The 27,012-nt window shown below is 43.4% G+C and overlaps 2 protein-coding genes across 6 annotated transcripts in view; one reads left to right on the top strand and one right to left on the bottom strand.

Annotated features, from left to right (window-relative positions):
• Positions 1-27,012, top strand: part of PRLR (prolactin receptor) — a 570,112-nt gene that overhangs the window by 402,201 nt on the left and 140,899 nt on the right. The gene's annotated exons all lie outside the window — the stretch shown is intronic.
• LOC147726395 (uncharacterized) lies at positions 741-5,624 on the bottom strand. The gene is made up of 2 exons (XM_086962932.1): positions 1,675-5,624; positions 741-1,591 (listed from the first exon to the last, which is right to left on the bottom strand). Exon 1 carries the CDS (start codon positions 3,433-3,435, stop codon positions 2,392-2,394), a length of 1,044 nt encoding a protein of 347 aa, XP_086819058.1. The 5' UTR covers positions 3,436-5,624; the 3' UTR covers positions 741-1,591; positions 1,675-2,391.

The raw sequence follows: 27,012 nt of genomic DNA, 5'->3' as shown, positions 1-27,012 counted from the left end.
AGCTGTTAATTGGCATTGAGTTAGTAGAGCTAGAAAAGGAGTTGCTGATGTTTAACCCATCTGAATCATTAGTCAGATATGAAGTGAGCCAATTGTGATTCTCCTATTACCAGGACTAGAGAATCTGAATTTTATTAAAGACACGGAGGCTGACATTATGCAATATCTTTTAATACAGTCTCCAAGCAGCCGCATATGTAATAATACAAAGGTTCCAGAAATGAACATTGAAACAAGGTAAATGGCATGAGCTGACAACAATCGGCCTCTTTTAAATCAAGCGAAGAGAAATAAGAATGTTCAAAGGTATCGGATTGAAGACTTGAAGACTTCTAAAGGATCCAAATGGAGATGTGAAGAAGAAAGTAACCCAAATGATTCAGCCAAAAGGACCTTAGGTTATGAAGAAGGGTTACCTGAAAAGAAAAAAAACAATGAATGTCTCTAGAACAAAACAAACTAAGATAAAAGGAAATAAGAGTTATTTCAAAGAAACACATAGGTCTAAATGTAAACCAATAATAAAGCATTACATAGGTATAAATGTAAACAAATAATCTATGTTGAAAAAAATCACCAAACACTAGGGAATGGCATGGGTGGGATAATGTCAGCCTCCGTGTCTTTAATGAAATCCAGATTCTCTAGTCATGGTAATAGGAGAATCGCAATTTCATTACAAGAACGGAGGCTACATTATGCATGTTGCTAGCTTTTTAACACAACATTAGACATATGTTCGATAGGTTTACAATAATGTCATGTAAGGGTACTAGCGTTCAACCAGTCGGCCACTTTTTAAAATGTCATCTAACTTACTCAGACCATAGAGATTTACTGGCCATAGCACCTCTAACAGAATGAGCTTCAATTTTCATTAAATCAATACCTGCTAAGTTCATGGCGGTCTTAACCCATCTAGCAATGGAAGTAGAGGATATAGCTTTACGAGGCTTAACAAAGGAAATGAGAAGTTGTTTCTCATCAACAGGATGTAGACTATACATTCTCTGATCATATACTCTCATGCACTCAACCACACAAAGTTTCAGGCAAGGATCGAAACGTGGATAGAAGATCGAATCAGAAATGGTTTTGGTTCTTCTGTAAATCTCGAATTTGACTCCAAAAATGTTGTAAGATCTGTTAGAGATCTCCAGGGCTTTAATGTCAGAGACTCTACGGCAGGAGATAAGACAAAGAAGAGTTGCAGGCTTGATTGAGACAAGCTTTCTATTCAGAAGGGAATTATGAGGCCAGGAGTTTAAAAGATCTAGAATCAAGTTCACATCCCAGAGGGTATCATATTTGGGTCTTGGGGTTCTCTTAAGTCAAATGCTCTTCATGACTCTGCAAACAATGACATTTTTACCCACTGTTTTCCCATTGACAAGTATATGACCAGCAGAGATGGCAGATCAATAGCAGTTGATAGATCTATAGCTTAAACCTTTATCAAATAGTTCGACCAGAAAGTTCACTAGATCAACAATAGGTGCCTGTAGGGAATCCAAGTTCCTTTCCAGGCACCAGCGAACCCAGAATTTGCAAATGTTATTGTATCTGTAGTGACTGCCTGGTGCCCAAGACTCTCTGAGGAGTGTTGCAGCTGATAACGAAAGTCCTGAGATTTTGTTGGATTTCCTGACAGTCTTCAAGCAAGAAGGTTCAAACTCCCTGTTTGGGTTAGGAGATGGGAATCTCTGTTTACGTCAGTAAGGAGATTCTCTAGAGAAGGTTTTAGGAAGGGAAGATCGCATGCCAGCTCCAGAGTGGTGGGGAACCATGCCTGGGATGGCCAGAACTGAGTTATCAGGACAAGTGAGCACTGGTCTTGTCTCACTTTCTGTAAGACTCTTTGGATCATGGTAAAGGGAGGAAAAGCATATGCGTTGATCCCTGACCAGGGTTGTAGAAAGGCATTCTCTGCTAGGGCACCAGGGTCCAACATCCAGCTGAAATAATTCTCTAGCTGCGACGTGAGACGGCTCGCAAAAAGGTCTATCTCGAAAGGGCCCCAAATCTTGTTCAGGGAACTGAAAACAAAGACGTTGAGCTTCCAGTCGCTGTGATCTAATAGGAATCATTGAATTCCAATGCTGAGATGTTAGATTTCCCTGGAAAGTATTCCGCAATTTTGTTTTCTAGACAGAACATCCAGAGTCTCCTTGCTAGATTGGAGAGATCGGCAGATTTCGTACCTCCCAAACGATTGATGTAAGCCACCGCGGACATATTGTCCATCCGTAAAATGACCGGCCTCCCCTGGAGGGATTGTTTGAAGCTCATAAGAGCATAAAGGCCAGCCGTAAGTTCCAGAAAATGTATGTGGTGAGATGATTCTTCTTGAGACCAGATCTCTCCTGTGTTCTGGTCCAAAAGGTATGCACCCTAACCGTGAAGGGAAGCATCTGATTCCAAAACAAAATCTGGGTCTGAACCGAAGATTGCTTTGCTATTCCAAGCTTCTAGGTTGTCCAGCCAACAGATTAGTTCTGATTTGGCATCCTGATCCAGGGTAATTCGATCTTCGTACCAGAGACCGGACCTTAGGGCTCTCCCTTTTATCCTTTGTAATGCCTGATAATTCAGAGGGCCTGGGAAATTCGCCTGAATAGAAGAACAGAGAAGGGCTAAAAGTCTGGCTAATTCCCTCATAGGAAGATCTTCTTGTCTTAAAACATGTCTTATTTCTTTCTTGATTTTTGTTATTTTGGTGGAAGGTAGAAGGAGGCACTTGGTGGTATCCAGATGATCCAGAGGAACTCCAGAGATTTTGAGGGAGTCAAGATATATTTTTCTTTGTTTATAAAGATTCCCAGACCTTCTAGAAGATTCATAACGGTTTCCAGATCTTTGAAAATTTGGTGAAGGACTTGATACATTATCAGAATGTCGTCGAGGTAAATGATAAGGCGAATACCTCTTTCTATCAGAAAAGAGGCAACCGTCCTCATGACCTTGGTAAAACACCACGTGGCAGAAGAAAGTCCAAAAGGAAGGGCCTTGAACTGATAAACATGATTTTTCCAAATAAATTGGAGGAAAGGTTGGTGGATTACGGCCATAGGAATGGTGAAATATGTGTCCTTTAAATCTAGTTTGACCAACCAGTCTTCTTTCAAGAGTAGGTCTCTCTGGAGGTGGATACCCTCCATCTTGAAATGCCTGTAGATTAGAAATTTGTGGAGATTTTTCAAATGTATTACAGGTCTCCAACCTTTCCCTTTTTTCTCTACGAGGAACAATATACTTATGAATGTTAAAGAATCCAAGGGAACCTCTATGATTGCGCCTTTCTGGAGCATAGAGGATATCTCCTCCTCTACTATTTTTTGTTTCTCCAAGAAGAGAGGTATGTCTTTTGGGAAGGAGGTTTGAAAGGGAACCTGAACAAATTCTATCATAAATCCCTTGACGGTGTTCAGGACCCATGGATCATGAGTTATTAATTTCCAATTCTGGAAAAAAAGCTTGAGTCTGCCTCCCACCTTTAAGGGGACAGAAGAGGATGCGAGGAGGACTTACTTGGTAGATTGGAGTTGAATGAACCATGGGATCTAGATCCTCTCGAGCGAGTTCCTCTCCCATGGTGGGGAAAAAAGGTAGGAGTGTTGAATTGCTGGTATCCCTGTCCAAAGCCACGGGATCTTTGATAGGTCCTCTGGTTAGAGAGGCCGGAAGAAAAGCCCCTTCTTCCGGCCCTTCCAAAAAGGTTACTGTCAAACACTCTTTTCATATTCTGTTGAGCCTTGTCTAGGGCTGTACATGTTGAGACATATTTCCCAAGGGACTTGATGAGTTCCTCTCCAAAAAGAAGGCCTTTTGGATTTGAAGATGGCTCTTTGTGGGCCATATCGGAAAGCTTGGGATCAATTTTGTAGAGAATTAGTCTACGCCTTTCAGCGATGCCCAACAGTATTAGGGCTCTTTGTCTCCAACCTCTGATAAGATCAGTATCAAGAGGTGTGCCATGATACTTCAGCTGAATTGAGAATTCTTGCAAGGGGGTCAAGGACATCCAGAAGACCGTCCTGGCAACCCTTAAATGATTTTTCTTTTTTTTTCTAAAAATAAATTTTATAAGCTCAGGGTCTAGATTGGGAGTCTGACAGGTCTTAACTTCAATGGATGGTCTTGAGCATTCTGCTCTAAGGATATTTCTAGTATCCCTTTCTATGAGTTGCGAAGACATTTTTTTATAAATTTTAAAACGTGGTCCTGTGGGGACCATTGTGAAGACCTAGGGTGCTTTAAGTTTAAGGGAGAAAACATTTCTTCCCCTAAGGGGTCTAGAATTTTGTCTTTGGAGGATGTAGGGGCCTCTTCCTCTGTGATGAAGAGATCATCGTCTTCTTCGTCTAAATCCAAGATGTATTCGGCAGGTACATCTGAAAATTCATCGTTTTAGGGGGTCATCTCCCATGTTATGTTGAGCACTATGAGAAATTGTGCCGCTACGGGCATCCGAGTTACTTATGCCGCGATGGGCACCCACCGATGTTGTGCCGCCAGAGACACCCTTTTGCGAGGACCTCCTATTAGATTAGAGGTGTTACGACCTCCCATATCCGAAGAGGTGATAGGACCTCTAGTGCTCATAGGGGTAGAGACTTCAATATTCTTACATGTTTAATTTGTTTACCCCTTAAATCATGATCATCATAATCAGGTATCTCATTAGATTTGTCTTCTTGAGAGGGGAGAGGTCTTTTGTGTGGGATGACCTGTCCAAGGGTCTCTAACATGCATGACCTCATTTCCCTTTGGAGCATTAGTCTAAAACATTCTTTATCAAAATTGGGAAAGGATGCGCTAGCCTGCTCTGAATCAGAGTCAGACATTTCCTACCCTTTTTTAAAAAAAATAAATAGAGAATCCCTTTAAATAAATATAAATTAGAGAGGGAAGCGTCAGATTAGATGTCCTCTCACCTTATACTTTCCTTTTATTAGTTAATATTAATTATATTTTGTAATTACAATTAAGGGCTTCAATCTCCTTTTCCCCCTTTTTTGGGGGGGAATATTTAGTCAACACGAGTAGAAATAGGAGTTACGGTGAACAATATTAAGTAAGTCTTGCTTGCGGTGAAAAACCTGATCGTCATCTGACGATCGCGAGCCTGGTTGCCATGGGGATGCTCGAAAGCAATCACCCGAGGGCTAGGATCAGCTGTGTAGCAGAGGAAAGGCCCTTGGCAGTTCTAGCGCGACGCGCTTGCTGCCAAGTTAACGTTCTTTAATTTCCACCACAATGCACCAATGCCTGCATTGCGGAGAAAGAGGGTGTCGGAAGGACTCCTTTGTGAGGAAATTAAACCGCGCGTGTTGGAGAAGCGCTTGAAAGAAGAAAATCAGGGTGAGGGGCGTGTTGTTAAAACGGTGGCCAAAAAAACAAAATTGCTAAAGGGTTACTTACTTGAGTGGCTGTGGAAGAAGAAAGGTTAATATTCAACAATTAATAATGCGAGGAAATACGCAGGGGAAAGGCAGGGAAGGAGATCTCTGTAAATTGGAGATCGGTAAGGGAGGAGGGTAAAGGAAGGAGGGGGGTTAGCCCGCACTAAAAGGAGAAACAGTAGAGATTAAAATCTATTAAAAATAACATGTAAAGAAGGAGTAATCATCAAAATAAAATATAGTAAAACAATAAGGAGTTACTTATCTGCTCGGAGCCGCATTTAAAAGAGGCAGATGTTGTCAGCTCATGCCATTTACCTTGTTTCAATGTTCTTTTCTGGAACCTTTGCATTATAACATATGCGGCTGCTTGGAGACTGTATTAAAAGATAGCACATAATGTCAGCCTCCGTTCTTGTAATGAAATTAAGGATTACACTATCAATGCTAGTATGAAGGGCTGTGGATAGATCAATGAGAACAAGTAGGCAAGCATTACCCAGGTCAAGGATCCATCATCAATAACTTGCACCAATGCAGTCTCATCAATGCACTTTGTTGTGAAGCTCAATTGGAACTCCTCACAGATAATGTTAAGTTGATAGGCTGTACCCCTTAAATTACATTTACATGGAAGGAAAGTTGAGAGATAAGCTGGATGTTACTAAAATCTTCACTACTGTTGAGGTTTTCTTCAGCAGACGTTGACATACCTCGATACAAGGCAGTCCAGGAAGCTATCTAGTGCAAGAGATTAATTAACTAATTTGTTTAGAAGGGAAAACGCTGCTAGCACACATCTTCAGTGATAGATGCAGGGATTGGATCTATGAATGATCTGGGCACTTCACTTTAGCTGTGCTTTTCATCAGATCACTTAGAATATTTCCACTAAGCAACCCTGGATTGGTTTTAGGCACTGGGGTTTGTCTGTGGAGTGGAAAGTAATGGGAAACTGAGTTTGATAGCTTTCATTTTCAAAGAGGTATCTGTGTTGGTTGTTAGCAGTGGGGGTTGGAAGTGGATGTCTGATGCTTTTCCTTTGTAAAGTTTTCAAACAACCCTACCTTTGTTAAGGTGGGTGAAAGAGTGCAAATAAATAAGGAGAACTAACAGGTGTTTCAAATTTCTGTCATTAGTATGTTCTGCTCTTAAAAATATGGAAAATATTTTTTTTTAAACCTAAAATGTATTGTCACTCTTGTAGGATTATTTAACATATCTACACAATAAATGTGTTATATGGGTTCATGTGTATCTGCTTAAACTCCCAAGAAATAGATCACCAAAAGTACATTTCAGACAGATATAGTATTCAAAATCTTCACCATCAACCTTTTTTCCCATCAATATCGACTAACTACAGCCACACATTGAACTGTTTTTTTCAACAGCCACCACTGGGTGCAATCTCGATTTCTGCAGTGTCCAATTCCCTGTGATTGCAAAAATAGGTCATTCTTGTACTCCAAATAAAAGGAAGTACACACAATGCTATGCAACTGTAGGACAGCTTTGGCAAAATAAACTTCTGTCCTAATAAAGGGTAGTGTACAAACAGTGCATGCGCTACCATTGGGCATTCCCATTTTAATGTAAATTGAACAGGTATCACATGCGAATTTTGGTGGGGTATAAAATCGGGTGTAGAGGAGCTGAAGCCAAGTTTTATTTATGACATGTATTTTAATTGCCTTTAACATATCACACAAGCACAGTGTGTCACTAATTAGTGTTAGCACCAAAGAAAACATCACAACAGTATTTATTTCAGAGAAATAGATGTACTTGGAATTCTGGGAACGGGGTGACATGGAATGCTCTCTCAGTAGCTATGCATCCTGCCCTTGGACCTGCTGCACATTGCTTAACCCCTTCGCTGCTAGGCCTTTTCCCCTCCCCTTTTTTTCCAACATCATGGGGATTCTTAAGGTATCCAGGGTTTGTGGATTCCCTTGGAGGGGTCCCAGAAATGAGCCAAAATACAGCACAATTTTTTTTTTTTTAGAAAAACGGGCTACAAATGAAAGCGTCTGGGTTTTTCCCTGCAAATGTTATCAAAAAACGGTTTGTGGGGCTGAAGTCACCATTTTCCCAGCTTTTAGGGAATGAGAGTCTTTTGTCTGAAAACCAACATTTTTACAGTTTTGGCATTTTTCTGGGACATAGCCTATTTTTGCTATTTTTAGTGCTGTCAACCTCCTTCCAGTTAATGGTAAAAATGAGTATGAAAGCAATAGTGGATCCTGGAAAGCTATAAGTTTTAGAAAGGTAGACAAAATTCTGAATTCAGAAAGGGGTCATTTGTGTAGATCCATCAAGGTTTCTTTATAGAAACTAACAGTTAAATATTGGAAAAATTGAAAATTAGTTGAAAAAAACAGCCTTTTGTGCCAACGTTTTCACCTGTAACTTCTTGTAATTATGATAGCTCTTTGAAAGCAATATACAGTTACATCCGCTGGACCTTCCTGGTTGTGGGGATATATAGGACTTGTAGGCTCGACAAGAACCACACAAACCCAGATTCAAAAACTGAGTAGCAATTTGCAATGGCTTTTTATTCTGTACCGGGTATATAGCAATTATTGTGTGAAAATGTATACATGAAAAAATCGGTATGAAAGACACCTATGTATTTTTGAAATGGGTTTAAAGAGTTTAGAAACAGTACATATTTGCACATTTTCAAAACTGGGAATACTCATACTAGCATGAGAATTATTGGTCATTTTTCAAAATGACTTCTTTTTTACACAATGTCTTTCATTTGGAAGGCAGAAATGCATCAAAACTCAACAGGTAATAACAGTTGCTTTACAAATCTGAATTACCCTAAGTCTCCCGATAAAAATGGTACCTCACTTGTGTGTGTAGGCATAGTGTCCATGGCCGGAAAGGGCTCAAAACCCAACGTGAACACACCACATTTTCACAATGAAAATGTACCCTTTTTTTGCGAAGTGGGTAGCTGTTGTTTTTTAACCCTAGCTCTGCCGGCAACTATGTAAACCTAGAAAACCCATACATTTTTGAAAACTAGACACCAAGGGGAATCTAGATGGGGTGACTTGACTGCCTGCCACCAGGTTCTGTTACCCAGAATCCCTTGCAAACCTAAACAATTGACAAAAAAACACATTTTCCCCAAATTTCTGTGGTGGAAAGTTTTGGAATCTGCGTGGATCACATATTACTACCCAGGCCGCGTTCCCCAAAGTCTTACGAGAAAAACGGTACCTCACTTGTGTGGGTCGGCCTAGTGCCAGCGACAGGAAACGGCGCAAAACACAACATGGTCACATCTCTATCTTGCAGGGAAAAATTATCCTTTTTGGCAAAGTGCCTAGCTGTAGTTTTTGTACCCTAGCACTGCCGGCACCTAGGGAAACCTAGCAAACCTACACATTTTTGAAAAGTAGACAGCCAGGGGAATCCAGGATGGGGTGACTTGACTGCCTCCCACCAGGTTCTGTTACCCAGAATCCCTTGCAAACCTAAAAAATTGTCCCAATAAAATACATTTTCCCCACATTTCTGTGGTGGAAAGTACTGGAAGCAGCGGGGATCCACAAATTTCCTTCCACCCCGCGTTCTCCAAAATCTTCTGAGAAAAATGGTACCTCACTTGTGTGGGTCGGCCTAGTGCCAGCGACAGGAAACGGCGCAAAACGCAACATGGTCACATCTCAATCTTGCAGTGAAAAATTATCCTTTTTGGCAAAGTGCCTAGCTGTAGTTTTTGTACCCTAGCACTGCCGGCACCCAGGGAAACCTAGCAAACCTACACATTTTTGAAAAGTAGACAGTCAGGGGAATCCAGGATGGGGTGACTTGACTGCCTCCCACCAGGTTCTGTTACCCAGAATCCCTTGCAAACCTAAAAAATTGTCCCAATAAAATACATTTTCCCCACATTTCTGTGGTGGAAAGTACTGGAAGCTGCGGGGATCCACAAATTTCCTTCCACCCCGCGTTCTCCAAAATCTTCTGAGAAAAATGGTACCTCACTTGTGTGGGTCGGCTTAGTGCCTGCGACAGGAAACGGTGCAAAACGCAACGTGGTCACACCTCAATTTTGCAGTGAAAAATTACCCTTTTTTTGCAAAGTTCTTAGCTGTAGTTTTTGAACCCTAGCTCTTCCGGCACCTACTGGAACCTAGCAAACCTATATATTTTTGAAAAGTAGACACCCAGTGGAATACAGGATGGGGTGACTGACTTGACTGCCTCTCACCAGGTTCTGTTACCCAGAAACCCTTGCTAACCTAAAACATTGTCCAAAAAAAACAAATTTTCTCCACATTTCTGTGATGGAAAGTTCTGGAATCTGCGTGTATCCACAAATTTCCCTCCACCCAAGCACTAATCCACGCACACCGCCAGCAAAGCGCCAGTCCACGCACACCGCCAGCCAAGCGCCAGTCCATGCACACCGCCAGCTAAATCCACGTACACCGCCAGCCAAGCACCAAACCACACACACCGCCAGCCAAGCGCCAATCCATGCCCATCGCCAGCCATGCGCCAAACCACACACACCGCCAGCCAAAGCACACTGCCAGCCAAGCAGCAGTAAACGCATACCGCCAGCTAAGCGCCATTCCATGCACACCGCCAGTTAAGCGCCAGTCCACGCACACCGCCAGCCAAGCGCCAGTCCATGCACACCACCAGCCAAGCGCCAATCCACGAACACCGCCAGCCAAGCGACAGACCACGCACACTGCCAGCCAAACGCCAATCCACGCACACCGCCAGCCAAGCGCCAATCCACGCACACCGCAAGCCAAGCGCCAGTCCACGCACCCCGCCAGCCAACCGCCAGGCTCCACACGCCGTCAGCATATTTAGGATTTTTCAAACAAAAAAAAACACAAAAAAATTGCAAATAGATACAAATCTACTAACACAAAATCTGAAACTAAATACATTGCACTAATGCCAACCTTGAAACAGAATACACAATTTTTAAACAATAAAGACCAGGCAGTTCACATTACCACTCATGGATACTCCCAAAAATTATTTTGCATGTGGTACGCTCTATAACAAGCAGGCACACACAGCCCAGGGTTAGAAGGACACCCGGGGCAGAAAAGACGAGTCTCCTTCCGCAAACCTCTTCGCCAACAGACTCTACATCTCCTAGTGGGAAAGTCTTTTGTAAATGTGGAAGGAATGTAATCAGGAAAGTGGCGATCTTTCAATCGAGCCACATGCTCCACCACTCCAAATCTAGGAACACTTACCTTTTCCACAACAACAAGGCTAGCTATCACAGAGTGCTGAAACTGAAGAAATGTTAGCTTTGACGCAGGAGAACACTCCTTGAACACAATAAAAGCATTGAAAGTTGCTAAGTTGAAAAAATGGATGGCCAACTTCTTATACCAAACACAAGCCTTCAAATAGCAGTGTAAGGTTCCAACTTCTGATCTACTCTGTCAACACCACCCATGTGCCTATTGTAGTCTAGAATGCACACATGTTTGTGCACTTCAGCAACCCGACCCCAAACAGGCACAGGTGAAGTACTCTCATCATGGATTGTAGTCAGCATGTAAACATCCCTCCTGTCCACAAATTTCACAGCTAGTAGTTCATCACTACGCAAGGAACTGTACTGACCCCTCTAAAGTTTTTTGCAAACAAGCTCTTTCGGATAACCTTTGCGGTTAGTCCACTTTAAACAATTCCCTAAATAACTGCACAGCAGTGTAGAAGTTATCAAGGTACAAATGGTGGCCTCTGTTAAACAGTCTTCTAGCAAGATCCCACACAATTTTCTCTGAAACTCCAAAAGTGGATGGACAACTAGGGGGGTCAATAGTGGGATCTCTACCAGTGTACACACGGAAATTCAGGGATGTAGAATTCCTACAGCCCGACGCCCAGGACATATTGTTTGGGGTCAAGGGCAACAAGTGTTAATGTGTATTTTGTCCTTGGGACAAGTAGGCCCAACCCCCTGCAGCACAAACCCTTTAACTGCCAGTTTGCAGTAGCACATTAAGGGCTAGGGAAGGACAAGTTAAGTTATTATTTGTGTGCCTATGGTAATGCTGTTCAAACTTGTATTTATGGTTCAGTAATTGAAATCCTTTATTATTAGGTGAGCGCTCTAAGTAAATGTAAGTTCTGACTGCACTACTGACAGTGGTTACAGTATAAAAATGTGTACTCACGGTTTCAAAGTTTAGCAATATGAGGCTATGCATAATGCTCCCAGAATGCTCTCTGATTAGATGCAAATATTTGCAGCAGCTTGAGAACAAGATTAATGACTCTTTGCTTTCAATATAAAATGTTCCTAAAAAAATGAATGTAGGAAAAAAAACATGTTGCTAAACTACTGTGAAAATTCAGGTACCGTTTCTTTGCAGCATCATTTAGTAAAATGTGTTGATGCATGCTAGTATTTCGCAAAAACACTCAAATTGGAAAATCAGTGTAACCAGCTTCAATAAGATCATGAGAAACATAAAAATAAATAAGCATTGGCAAAGCCAGTAGGTTTGAAATTAGTGGTCAGCCCTCTAGTTTTGCCAATACGTGACTTGTTTTGGCAGGGTTTCTGTAAAGCCTTCTTGATGTGAGAGCTGCTGGGCCCTCACCATTATAAAAAACATTGGCAAAAGCAAAAAAAAAATTGGTCTAAAAAAAGCACATACTGCCACATCAGTTACTGCCACTGAAAAAAACCACTCTGTGTGCCAACATACTCCCCGTGAAAGAGCCCAACGCCGCCACCCAAAGCGAAGCCAGACGATACAGAGAGAGGAAGAGAGAATTAAAAAAAAAAAAAAGATTGTGGTCAACGCCAGACCAAACTAGGGGCCCTATTACTAAAGAAAGTCTCAAAAGTGCACCCCTGGTATATGTCCTTGCATTAAGTGTAGCTATATAGCTTTCATGAATTCACAATAATCTACAGAAGTAGGGCAAGAAATGCACTACCAGAAAATATCCGTGAACTGCAGTTTAGCATGAGCAAATGTGCATGTGTAGATTTGCTCATGAGAAAACCAGAGTGTTTGCAAGGTTACCCTCCCATCAAGCACTCTTCTCCCAACTCTGGAAGAAGGTCTACGTCCGCCACTGTCAGGAGCAAATCTCCAACACTTCTCAGCATGGGAAAAGATTAGAGAAGAGTTGTTGAAAACCCCTAAAACATGCAAGTCAGTAGATCTGCACAGACCCAAAGGGCATTCCAATCCTGGAACCACCGCTCACCACTATCCCCAGTCCCAGCATGCAGATCTGCAGAAACGCGGCAACACAAAGGGATTGCTAGCATTCACAAGCATTTACAATGCAATAGGTCTCTCAGCATTAAAGTTTGAGTTATTGGCATTGTGTATGACAATGCGTTGCATAACATTTTTAGCAAACTTTGAATTGGTGAGCAGTGAGAGTGTGTGCAAGAGTATGCTGTTGCTCACAGCTGTTATTATTCACACAGCTCTGATGATGCACCTCACGCACGGGGCTGACGCAGTTATTAATCACACAGCTCTGATGATGCACCTCACGCACGGGGCTGACGCAGTTATTATTCACACAGCTCTGATGCACCTCAGGCACGGACTCACAGCTGTTAATATTCACACAGCTCTGATTATGCACCTCACGCACGGGGCTGACGCAGTTCGTATTCACACAGCTCTGATGATGCACCTCAGGCACGGGCTCACAGCTGTTATTATTCACACAGCTCTGATGATGCACCTGAGCACAGGGCTAACGAAGGTATTATTCACACAGCTCTGATGATGCACCTCAGCACTGGGCTGACGCCGTTATTATTCACACAGCTCTGATGATGCACCTCAGCACGGGGTTGCCGGCAGTTATTATTCACACAGCTCTGATGATGCACCTCAGGCACGGGGCTCACAGCTGTTATTATTCACACAGCTCTGATGATGCACTTCAGCACGGGGCTCACAACTGTTATTATTCACACAGCTCTTATGATGCACCTCAGGCACGGGGCTCACAGCTGTTATTATTCACACAGCTCTGATGATGACCTCACGCACGGGCTCATAGCTGTTATTATTCACACAGCTCTGATGATGCACCTCACGTACTGGGCTAACACAGTTAATATTCACACAGCTCTGATGATGCACCTCAGGCACAGGCTCACAGCTGTTATTATTGACACAACTCTGATGATGCACCTCACTCACGGGGCTGACGCAGTTATTATTCACACAGCTCTGATGATGCACCTCAGGCACGGGCTCACAGGCATTATTCACACAGCTCTGATTATGCATCTCAGGCACGGGGCTGACACAGTTATTATTCACACAGCTCTGATGATGCACCTCAGGCACGGGCTCACAGCTGTTATTATTCATCTGATGATGCACCTCACGCACGGGGCTGACACAGTTATTATTCACACAGCTCTGATGATGCACCTCAGGCACGGGCTCACAGCTGTTATTATTCACACAGCTCTGATTATATACCTCACGCACGGGGCTGACGCAGTTATTATTCACACAGCTCTGATGATGCACCTCAGGCACGGGCTCACAGCTGTTATTATTCACCATGCTCTGATGATGCACCTCAGGCACGGGCTCACAGCTGTTATTATTCACACAGCTCTGATGATGCACCTCAGGCACGGGCTCACAGCTGTTATTATTCACACAGCTCTGATGATGCACCTCACGCACGGGGCTGACTCAGTTATTATTCACACAGCTCTGCTGATGCATCTCAGGCACGGGCTCACAGTTGTCAAATTTGAAGGTAAATGAACTACAGTGTAGAATTCGGAGGTCTCAATCGAGAAATCGTCCCCACCGTAAAAGCTATGAAGACATGGAATTTCAAAATGCAGTTGTTAAAACAAGCATTTGAAAATCTGCATTTAATTAAGCACTAAATAGGTCAACTCGGATCTCATCTTGCCAAATAGCTAAGAACATATTCGTGTGAACGTGACACGCCTGGCCAGTGATAAACTCTTATAACAACTTACACCCCCAGGAGTACATGGCAGCGCATTTTTCGATGGTATTAAAGCACCAGCTCATGTTATCAGTTCTTTCATTTCGGCAACATGGAGACAAGACATCTTATTCCCTTCTGGAAACATCAGTCGCAAAATCCAACTTTGTTGATATAATCAAGAGTCACTAGCCCACATCTTCTGTTTCACCAGTACCCTTGGCACAAAAAGGAAAATTCTCCTAAAACGAATCCTCAGAAAACTGGAAATAGGCTCATGCAGCGAAGCAGTACCTACTTGGTTAACTGGCACGTCTGTACCCCTAGCTTGCAGGGGGATAACGTTTTTAATGCCGCTATTTAAAGAAATTACAACAATCGCCGGCCCAGCACATGCTTCAGCGGCTCCTATTTCTCTGAGCTCGCGATGGAAAATGTCCAAAGTGTGCTGAGCCGGAGCGGGGGACGGGGGCACGCTGAGGAGAGCGTCGGGCTGAGGTAGAGCAGGACAGGGGCTGGCCCGGACTATCTCCTGCGCCTTCAGAGAGCTGAGCTGCCGAGAACCACGAGAGCACACAGGAAGCTCTCGGAGGTGCCGAGAGTGGAACCAGCAGCGCACTCGCCTCCAAAACTTTTATTTTCAGCACACATCTCACCATTGACATTTCGTTCGAATGACTGCAAACCCATGTCCCCCATCATTAATTAGAAGGAACAGATACTTTGAACCTTTGTGCAAAGCCCCTTGTGATTAACAACTCAACGCAAACTACAAGCTAGTGGTGCGCGTGCACCACAGAGGAGCAAGGGGAGGGAGCACGGCAGCGTGGCTAACGTGGAGTGAAGGCCGCCGCCGCGCTGTGATTGGCCACCGCCCGCCGGAAGAAGGGACGTCCTCCTGTGGCCCGGGGCTCCCGTGGAGTGTGGAGAGCCCGGGGCCGCCAGCCGAAAGGAGACACAGCTTTGCGGGGCTCCCATGTACTGGAGGGAGCCCCGGCAGAGGAACCAGCAAGCATTGTTGGACAGCGGAGGGGGCACGAGGCACATTGTCGGTGCCTGCCCCCACCGCGAGAGCCACAGGCGTCCTGCCGCCGTCAGAGGAGCCCCCCTTGCAGCCGGTGAGTGTTTAAAGGCAGAGGGGAGAGAAACGGGCGCTCTCATCGTCTCCCGGGGAACCACTAACTAATCGGAGAGGTGCGACGGAGGCGGTGAGGCTCTTTAGGCGGGAGAGCACGATCACGCCCGTCCTGAGAGACAGGAGATGTTGAACGCACCACGCGACCTGATCGGATTACGGCAGGCGGCGCGTGCACATCTCTTGTCACTCCCTGTATCTCCTTGTAAGCTAAAACGATTGCAATAGAGTCTCGCAGCGACGATCGCTTCGCGATCGGTTCCCAGGTGCGAGACCTAAAAAACCACCACGGCATGAGCCCTGGCACAATCAGAGAGGCTATACTAGAGCTCCCATACAATGCGATTGCCGCCACAATCCGTCGCCGAACCACATGGCACCAAAGGGACAAGTGGATTTTGTTACAGGACAAGTAGATTTATGAAGCAACTTGCCCCATGGACAAGTAGATATTTTAATAAATTCCACACCCCTGAAATTAAAAACATACCCTGTCCTACTCTCAGACAACATATACAGCTTAATTTCATAGCGTGCCCTCTTGTTAGGGATGTACTGCCTAAAAACCAAACGACCCTTGAACAAAACCAAAGACTCATCAATAGATATTTCTTTCCCTGGAATGTATATCTCAGAAAATCGATCTACAAAGTGGTCAAGAACAGGCCGAATCTTAAAAAGTCGCTCACTTTCAGGGTGACTACGTGGCAACGCCAAAGAATTATCAACAAAATGCAGCATGCGTAGCAAAAGTAAATACTGATCACGAGTCATAACTGCAGGAAATATAGCTGTTGCCATGAAGGGGCTAGAAGACCAATATGAAGCCAGGTTCGGCTTCCTTAGCAAAGCCATCAATAAAGTCAAACCCAAAAACTTCTTAATCTCTTCCAGATTTGTGGGAGTCCACCGGGTAGCTCTAGAGTGGGGCCTAAGTTTGTCACTGTTGTCCCTCAAAAAACTGTTCAGCATACAAATGAGTCTGCAAAAAACACAGTTGATGGACAGAATGCAGAACAATGCCTTACATTCACCCCAGCACAAAGATCTGGGCCTAAATCCATCGTTTTTTTGCACTCCACACCACCCTAGGTCAGACAATGGCTATAGGCAAATCAGCCTTGACCCTGTGCCTCATGGTAACAGTCCAGCCCGAACTACCAAGCCATGTCTTTCCCAGACCGGAATCAAGCATCCAAGGATCGGTTTCTGGCTATCAGCCTTCTTCAGCCTGGATAGCTTGACTCCAGTGATGTGGAGAACCTGGGACTCACGTCTAAGCATACCCAGCCCACTCGGGGTGAAAATTGCAAAAAACACAGTTGATGGACAGAATGCAGAACAATGTCTTACATTCACCCCAGTACAAAGATCTGGGCCTAAATCCATTGTTTTTTTGCACTCCACACCACCCTAGGTCAGACACTGAGTCTGCTCAACAATCTCACCCAAAAATACATCATTCAAAAATAACTGAAAATACTGTATAGGCAAAAAATGTTCACAATCCACTCTACACCCAGCATCACCGCTAAAGGCAGGCAACTCCTGTTGCACCATGTTTGGATCAACCCAGAGTCCAGCACTTTCAGTAGGAAGCCTAGCAGCCTCAGGCTGCAATCCAGATGCCTCTTGCACCATCGGCACAGCAGTATCCTCCTCAAAAACAGGCACTTCATCTGCACTGAGAGAACCTTCATCATCCGATGATTCCATGTGGAGAGAAAACTCGATCTTCCCCTTCCCCCTCTCCCTCAGACGCACTGTCAGTCTCATAATCCGGCTCAGAGGAAGATTCAAGAAGCATACCAACCACCTGCTGAGCAGTCATTATATGGCAAACCATAATGATTACTAATAAAGGTAACTTGTCAAACAAGTCAACAACAACAAACACTTTGTACAATAAGTAATAAATAAAATGCACCTTTATCAAAAATACCTATACACTCCAAAACGATACCACTCACTTGCCAGAAGCAGCTAAACTCACCACCACGTACTCTGCACAGACACAGTATGGATCAACAATATCCCACAAAAAAAGAAAGAGAAAAGAAAATTACACATAAGACAATGCAAAACACATCACAGAGATTTTCATGCTCAAAACCCTAACTAAATGCCACTATGACACCACGTACCAAAAAAATTATCCATACATTACAATATTACTCATTTGGAGTACATACAACAAAAATGTTTTTACCTAAAAAATGCTACTATACAAAATTGCAGAACAACCACTGTCGAAACCACAAACAGGAATCAAAAGCTTTCCGCTAGATTTAAAAGGAGAAAAAAAATTACAATCACATATGCAAATAATGCACCAGTCCACCTGCCAAGCTAAGGGGTAGGTGGGCCTAATAGTAAAAGATTCAATATATAGTACACCTGTTAAAAACAGAGTTAGAGCTGGAAGAGTCAGAAGAAATTCTACTTGAAGACATACAGAGGATTCACCGAGATCCCTTCAGGTTGAACCCGAACCGCTCCAAACCTAGGAAGATCTTGGTAAATTTTTTGACTTACAACTTGAAGGAAAAGATCTTAGCATTGGCTCTAAAAAGGAAGAGTATAACGATAGATGGAATCTCTGTAGATATCAGATCAGACCTATCTCCTGCTACAGCAAACAGACAACGGGAGCTGGGAAAACGTATGGAACCGCTCAGAGCAGTAGGGGCTACAGTTCAGTTGAAGTTTCCAGCTTTCCTGAAAGTTATGTGGCAGAATAAAATGTTTACATTTCGGAGTACCGAGGAGGTGGATGAGTTTTTGGAGCAGTGCCAAGGAGAATGATATGCTCAGCACTAATGTTTAACTAAAAATATAATTGGTGTTGAATGCACCGCCACTCGAGGGCATCCAATAGGCCTATTGGCCACGGATGTCTTGGTTGGGTTTTTACAGGGGAGGGGTTAGCCTTTGGTTGAGGGAGGGAGGGGGGGTTGGGGTTGGGAGAGGGGTGAGAGGGCGGGATGGGAGAAAAACAAAAAAATATCCTCAGGAACGCTCTGGCCACCAGTCTAAGGAAAAGATGGGACAGCAGGGATGAGTGGGGTTAAGCCCGTGGAGCTAAGGTTCCTTACATGGAACGTTAACGGCTTACGAGTGAAGTCTAGGTGATAATTTTACAGGAGACGCACCTATCTGCAAGTGAGAGTAAAGAGATTTTTTCCTCTCAGCGGTGGATTGCCAATGCTTTTTATACTCCTCAAGAGATAGTGACTAAAGGTGTTGCAATACTGGTTAGAAAGGGATTTAATATTTCTATGGAAGATAAAGTGGTGGATAAGAGTGGAAGATGGGCAATTGTGAAATTGAGGGTAGCCGGGGAACAGCTAGTAGTGGTTGGTTACTATGGGCCAAATGTAGATGATGAAACACCCCTGGATGAGTTAGCTGCAGAACTGCTGGATTTCTCTGGTAAAATAATTATGGCGGGAGACTTCAATGTTGTGTTAGATCATAAACTAGATAGGTCAAATAATAGCAGGGCAGTAGTAAATAGCAGGATGGCAGCCAGGATAAAACTCCTTAATGCCCAGCAGGGTCTGTGTGATATCTGGAGAATAAAAGCAGGGCAAAAGGTAGGGTACACCTTTCACAACAAGAAATATAACCATAAGTCTTGTATAGACTATTTCTTGATTGATGTAAGATTAAAGGATGAGGTGGTGGATGTGGAGTACCTGGGGGCGCATCTTTCTGACCATTCGGCTGTGGCCTTGAAGTTAATACTAGGAGCAGAGGGTTCGACTTCAACTTGGAGGATGGATCGTACAGTCCTCTTAGATATGAAATATGTAGGTATCTTGAGGAGTGAGATTCAAGCATTTTTTTAGGTTAATGAGGGTTCGGCTAAAGCGGAAGTCGTTTGGGACACCTGTAAGGCTTTTTTGAGAGGGAGGTTGGGAGCACAGGGCGCCAAGAAAAGAAGATTATATCGGAGGAAAGTTTTAGATTTGGAGATGGAAATCCGCACATGGGAGGAGGCAGGTGTAGGTTCAGGGGGGGGGGACACTGGGTGAGGAGGAGGTAAAGAATAAGCTGTTTGAGTTAAAGCTAGAACTAACAACTATACTGTCACAAAGAGTTAAGGAAAAATGGGAGGCAAGTCAGTTAGCACATTTCTCTTATGGTGAAGGGTGCAGCAAATTGCTAGCTTGGAAAGCCAAAAAGGATTTGCTCCGGAATCAAATTAAGGGGGTTAAGACTTCAGCCACGGGGTCTCTGATAACTGAGAGTAAAGGGATAGCAGAAGCCTTCCACACCTTTTTTGAAGATATATATAGGGAGGATTTACACCCGGGGCTAGAAGAGATAGAGGGATGGCTGCTGGAGATGGACCCCCTCGCTGAGGATTTGAAGGTGCTGCTAAATAATGACATAACGGTGGAAGAGGTGGTCAAGGTTATTAAGGAGAGTAAAAGGGGGAAGGCATCAGGACCAGACGGCCTCCCTTCTGAAGTCTATAAGATTTTAGTAGAAGAATTGGCTCCGGTATTGTGCAATTTATTTAATAAAATTTTTATGGGTGGGGCAGCTATACCGTGTACATGGAATGAGGCTATTATTACTTTGCTACTTGGTAAATCCCCTAGATCACTAGATTCGTATAGACCTATATCACTGCTTAATTGTGATTATAAGTTTTTTACAAAGATTCTGGCAGATAGGTTAAGTCTCGTAATTCCTAAGTTGATAGACCAAGATCAAAAAGGCTTTATTAGGGGTCGTTATTTAAAAGAACTAACTTTTGCTCTTATTGGCAGTATAGATATGGCAGTTACAAACGATCTTCCCTTGGCGGTAATCGCTTTAGATGCCGCCAAGGCCTTTGATCGAGTTAATTTTGTTTTCTTGAAAACTCTTTTACAACATCTTAATTTAGGAAAGAGGTTTACTGACTCTATCTTTTCGCTCTATGATTTCCCGACATCCAGGGTTTTGGTTAATGGGTGTCCTCTGTCACCATTATTGTTCAACTTATATATAGAACCACTGGCTTGCAGAATAAGGAGCTCAAACAGGATTCTACCTTTTGGGGTGGCAAATTGGTCAAAAAAAATAGGCCTCTTTGCAGATGACATTGTTATTTTCTCTTCAAATTTGCATGGCTCTTTGGATGCACTGATAGATATTACTAAGGATTTTGGAACTGTTTCTGGTTATAAGATCAACCAAGAAAAAACTGAGATCATGGCTTGGAACTTACCCACAGAGGGGTTGGACATTAAGACGGATATGAGATATCTGGGGGTAAGGGTCACTCATAACATTGCAGATTTGGCTAAAATAAATTTCTTTAGAGTCAAACAAGAAGTCTCAGCCATGCTTAAAGGATGGATGAATCTACCTTTGTCGTTATATGGGAGAACAAATTTAGTGAAGATGATGATCCTGCCAAAGGTAACTTTTTTGTTTGAGGTTATTCCGCTTGGGTTTCGGAAGGAGTGGTTAGCCAAGCTCCAGAGTGAGATAGCTTCCTTTATTTGGGCATCAAAGGGGTCACGACTTTCGTGGAAAAAAATAAGAAGGAGGCTGTGTAAAGGAGGATTGGCTGCCCCGGACTTGCAAATTTATGCATGGGCTTTTGGGTTGAAAAATTGTAGGATGCTATTGGGTACCTGCTTTCAGTCACCAATAGGGGACTTATTTGGTGTGATGTTAAAGAATGGTGGTTATATAGATTTTGTTTTTTTGTATAAGTTCTCAGATCCTACGTTTTTTTTAAAGATTAGGCTGAAAGTTCTATATGATTTGGCGGAGATGTGGTATAAGATTAGGAAATTTCTAAAGATACCTTATTTGAGTTGTATGGCTCCAATTTGGGACTCTCCAGGTTCTCCGCCTTGGACAAAGGACTTATTGGCAATTTCATTGAAGAGAGAGGGTTCAGTTCGGAGATGGAATGACTTGTTTCAGGAGGGCAACTTGTTGGCATGGAGTGAATGCCAACAAAGGTGGGGGCAAGTTCTTTCAAGGTATAAATACCTACAGATTCAGAGCTGGGCGAGGAGCGCTGACATTCGAATTGGGATACAGAATGACTTTGAGGCAAAATTGGCGATGGAGGGGTCTTTTAAGAAGGAGGTGGCCTTGTGGTATTGGTCAATGTTGGAGATGGAAGATGGCCCCTTCTCACTTCCGGAGGTCCTGTGGAAGCAAAGCTTGCCAAAGATTGCAACAGAAAACCAATGGCAAGTATCTATGGCTATATTATACAGAGTGGTTAAACCCGCGAATTTAAGAAGAAACCTTCTGTTCACAATCCACAGGGCCTACTGGACTCTGCATAGATTGACAAAACTTAAATCAAGTGGAGTGGTGGAGTGCGCAAAATGTAAAACCCCCAATGCCGATGACCTCCATATGTTTGTCTTTTGCTCGGAAATAAGAAGCTTCTGGCAAGATGTGAGTAACTGTGTATCTCAAGCTCTGAACCTACAAATAGAGGTAAGCCCTGAACTTATAATTACTGGGAGGAATGACCTAGAGGAAAAAAGAATCAATGACAATGTGAAATTGATTTTTTATGCTATACTACTGGCACGTAGAGAGCTTTGTAAGTTGTGGGTCTCCCCCCTCTCTCCAAATGTTTTCGACTGGATAAAGTCAATGAGATATACAGCTAAATTAGATATGTTAAATCACACCAGCAAAAAAAAAAACTAACATTTTGGGCACCGTTTCTTATACATTTTGGGTGATTGCCATATGGGGAAATTTTTAATTGTTATGAATCGTTTATCGAACAAAACAACATTAATCCTATGATTAAGCCCCACGCCTATCTCGCTAGTATTTGGGCTGACACTCAGGTTCCATGAACGAGGATTAGACGGGCACACCGGACGGGTCAAATGGCAATAAGGGCTTGGATAATACGCTGGCCTGACTAGGTAGAGGTGAGCCGGATATCTCTTCCTCGATATACTAGCATACGAGATACAAAAAACCCAGCAGGTGGAACAGTTAGTGAACTGGGTGGCGAGTCGGCAAATGAGGATTTAAAAAAAAAAAAAAAAAGAAAGAAAATTTTTTTTTCAATATTAACCCCCATAAAAGGGGAGCAACCCTTGCCCTTGAGGCCACCCCCAAAACAATTTTTTTTTTAACTCTGGGGTCTAGTGGCTTCTGTCTCCCTTGGGGGCAGATGGGCCTAAAACACATAGCGCTACTCTGCCACTCAGAGAGGGCAGAAAAGGCCACAATCATCCTCCCATAAAGGGGAACGATCCATGTCCAAGGGGCGGCTCCCCAACATAAAAATAAACCATGGTGTCCTAGTGGCCCTACCAAAAAAAAAAACTGCCCAACTGCCCTTCAAGGTGATACCAAAGGGGATGATGGACGGAGCGCTTGAGCAAATCTTAACACTCACCCCCAGTCAACTGATCTTGGTTTAATCCATCATCATTGTTTAGCTCACTTCACCACCCCAGTTCAGACATGGCCATATGCAATTCAGACTGACCCTGTGCGCTTTGATTGCTCTAAGTTGGCAGACATGGGTCCCTTGCTCACTTTGCCACTGGACTCAAGCTAACCTGGCTGATGACAGCTGATTAGCCCGAAACCTGCCCCAGTATGGTTGTTTCCGGGCCAGGGAAGATATGGCTTGACTGTTCCCATGACACACAGAGTCAGACTAATTTGCATATGGCCATGTCTGAACTGGGGTGCTGGAGTGAGCTACACCAACCAAAACCTAACATCATGAGCATACCAAAATGGCCCCCAAAACGGAGTGACCCTTGCCCAAGGGGCCACTCCCCAGTACATTTATTACATTAGCCCAGTGGGAAGATTCTTCAAAAAAAACAAAATGCCAACCCAGGGGGCAGAGAAAGGCAAAATATATGCCCCAAAAAAGGGGGGGTGACCCTTGCCCAAGGGGGCACTCCCCACTACATTTACTCAATTGGCCCAGCGTGCCAAATACATTTTTGAAAATGTTAATCTGCCCCTCTCCGGGGGGCAAACAAAGCAAAAATGATGGCCCCCAAAAGGCGTCGCTCACCAAATAAAAAAAAACACATTGTGGGCTTCCTAAAATGGCCCCCAAGGTGCCACTCCCCAGCACATCCTAAAATTTACACTAAATGTAACCCCCCCTGCGTAAAATGGCCCACCAAGGGGAGTGATCCTTGCCCAAGGGGCCACTCCCCAGCACATTTGCCCAGTGGGCCGATTTTTTTATAAATATTTTTTTTATAAATATTTTAATTCTGCCCCCCCGAGGGGGTCAGACAAAGCCAGTAGTATTGCCCCCAAAAGGGGGAGCGACCCTTGCCCAAAGGGCCGCTCTCCGAACAAACAAACATTGCCAAATGTAAAAAAAAAAATCCCTGGCGTCTAGTGGGCATTCCTGCTGCACGATCGTGCAGCAGAAATGCACAAAAGAGGTATTGAGGGAAAAGAAAACCCTTTCCTTTCCCCCCGATGCCTCTTTCGGTGTAATCCCCCTCCCCAGACCCAAAACGTACCTTTCTTCTCCGATGCGTAGGAAGCAAATGGCTTCCTACGTGTTGGAAAACAAAAGGGAATCCTGCAATAATGTCAGCGCAACTTGCGCGCTGACGTCATTGATGACGCGGAAGAGCGGGGAGAGGGGTGCGGGGGGATGCAGGGGAAGGTCTTCCCATGCCTTCCCTGTAAAAAACTTTAGGATCGCGCACCCACGGGGGAGCGCCAGCTCGTCATGAGCACAGCGCGACTGTATGCCATGACAAGCTCAACTCGTCATGAGCATACAAGGGGTTAAATAATAAACTCTTTTATAATTCCTTCCTTAAAAAACCTGCTCACTCTTTCATGTGCCCCCCCAAATAATGGTTCCCATAGATCATGATCTGTGCAGCTGTTGCTCAGGTTCATTAAGGTGGACATTTTTCATCAGTAATGAAGAATTTACTCACTCAAAGTTTTTCAATAGCTAGATCGGTGTCCCCTGAATTCTAGCAAGACCACACAAATCTAAAGCCTAGATAGATATCCTGTGGTGTCTGTGGTAGCAAGTAGCATTAATTCAGTGAAGTGTCGACTCCCATAATGCTCTAGGATATGGAGAGTACTCCGCATGTCCACACTCCTCTTCTAGTGGTATCACACAGGTGAGTTTGTCTGTGCTAAAGGACAGTAAAATGCAAAAGCCAGATCAGTGTTTTGGGTCGCACATCAAAAAAAAACTCAAGAAAAGTCTTGCTTTTATTGTCAACATAGGGAAACATAAAAGAAAGGGAAATTATTGGGGTCATGTAGTTTGGAAAAATTGGCATCCTTCCCAAGCTATGATGGGGTTATTTGTGCTTTTTTTATTCACAAGGGCAGTAGAAAAAAACTCTTACTATGCTGTTAGCTGAATTAGCGTGAACTCTTGTGTCAGTTCCATCACCTCCCTGGCCCTGAGGCCCTCAAGTGTTTATTCATTGCAATTCTTAGGTCTGGATTGACAGCACAGGTGTTGAGAGACTTCTTACAATATGCATAAAATGGGATATGGATTTCTCTCTTTTAACAATTGGCTTTCTTTGACCATGGCCTGAGACTTTCTTAATCACATCTTCGGTCAGCCCAGGAGAGTATTTATCTCTATTAATGATTCTAGTAATAATTCTCAAAGCATGGAGCCTAAAGAAATATTCATTTGGAATGTTAATGATAATATCAACGTTTGTTTGAAGAAACCGTTATGTACCATGTCTGTGTAAATGTATGCAGAATTAGGCTCTCTATACACAATAGTTGATGAGAAAACTTGGAAATCCCTATTTGCTGTACGTTTGGGAGATAGACTTTTTGAGCCTGATATCCTCCTGAAGGACTTTCCGGAGAAAACATTGACAGGGTTGGTTACAGGTCTTTAGTTTTTTAATTTAAGAATAGAGAGACCATCATCAAATTATATGTTGCTAGAAAGGGACCTGCTGTTTTAGGCTAGAAGGACCAAGGTATATTGGATATAATCCTCAACCCTAATAGTCCTGATCCTATCATGGTTCTTAATGAGGGTGATTTAATTTGCGAGGAGATTTTGAAGAAATTTCCTAACGTTTTTGTAGGAGTGAGATTCCTATTGGTCTCACTGGTGCAGGGACACCCTTTAGTCGACTGGTTCACAAAATGAGGATCAACACTGGAGTGGAACAAAACACAGGTTTATGGTATCTCATGAGATGGCTCCGTCATACAGACACTGCAAGTGCCTGAGAGGGAACAAACTAGAACAGTCTAAGGCCTGCCTTTTATATATTTTGGGTACCATAGGAATTCACCAAAAACACCTTTGTCATGGTTACGTCACATTTTACATAACCCTCTAATGGTATTTTTACATAACGCTTGCACAACCCCTTATGCAACTCCTTAAACAATGCTTACATGCTGAACTGTGGAAACCATATAAACCCCTACCAACGACACATTGTAGATAGGCAAGGCAGGTTACAGGCGTTGGTGGGCTAACAGATTAGACATCTGTGCACGTAGGCCCTTCAGCAGGGCAGGGCTGCTTACTCTGACATGCAAGCATTATCAGTACAACCAGCTTTAAGTGAACACGTAACTTCTGACTTTTTGAAAGTCCCCGCAGAAACACAAAAATGGGGGCTGGTAGAGAAAATGGAAGAGGAGTATAGGCTAACTTAACAGAATACATGTCTTACCGTTCAACATTTTCAATGGAGGTATTGGCAACCTCAACGATTTTGAACATCATATTGAGTTAAAAACTGATGCATGTCCTAACGTACATAAGGTTAGACACATTCCTGTTCTACTGAGAGATGATGTTGAAAAAGAACTAGAAAAGTTGGTTAAGGCGGATATCATTGAGCCAATTGAATCCTCTGAGTGGATTTCTCCAATTGTAGTAGCCAGACGTACAATGGCAAGCTGAGGTTATATATTGACCGTAGGCACTTAAATAAAAATATTGTAGTGGACACATTTCCCCTTCCAAAGATCTCTGTAATGCTATCCCTTGTGAAAAATGCTGAGTGGTTTTCTTCAATAGATATTTCTGCTGCATGCCATCAGATTTCTCTTGCCGAAGAGAGTAAGCTGTTTACTGCATTTATCACCCCTTTTGCCTGTTTTCAGTATGAGACTTCCCTTTGGTTTAGCCTCAGCCGCTGCTATCTTTCAAAGATTAATGTACCATTTATTTGGCAAAATGAAAAATGTCAGGTGCTTCCAAGACGACATTCTTGTTTTTTGGGCAGATCAGAACACAGCAGGATTTTGAATGAAGTTCACACCATTCTGGAAACCAATGGATAAACAGTTGAGCATTCCAAGTGTAAATTTGCAGTCAAGTCTATCACGTATTTAAGTCATATTCTCAGCAGCGAGGATGTTTCTCCAAAACCCTCCTTAATTAATGCCATTTGCGGTGCTCCCAGTCCCAAGAATAGTAAGGAGGTCTGGTTTTTTCTCGCACTTGTAGAGTTTTACTCCAGATTTGTTAGTTAGTTTCACATTAGTCAA

Source organism: Lissotriton vulgaris, chromosome 3_1 (assembly GCF_964263255.1).
Source record: "Lissotriton vulgaris chromosome 3_1, aLisVul1.2, whole genome shotgun sequence".
NCBI classification, from domain to species: domain Eukaryota; kingdom Metazoa; phylum Chordata; class Amphibia; order Caudata; family Salamandridae; genus Lissotriton; species Lissotriton vulgaris.
The sequence above is the reverse complement of the archived record's forward strand: the minus strand, read 5'-3'. Positions and strand labels throughout refer to the sequence as shown.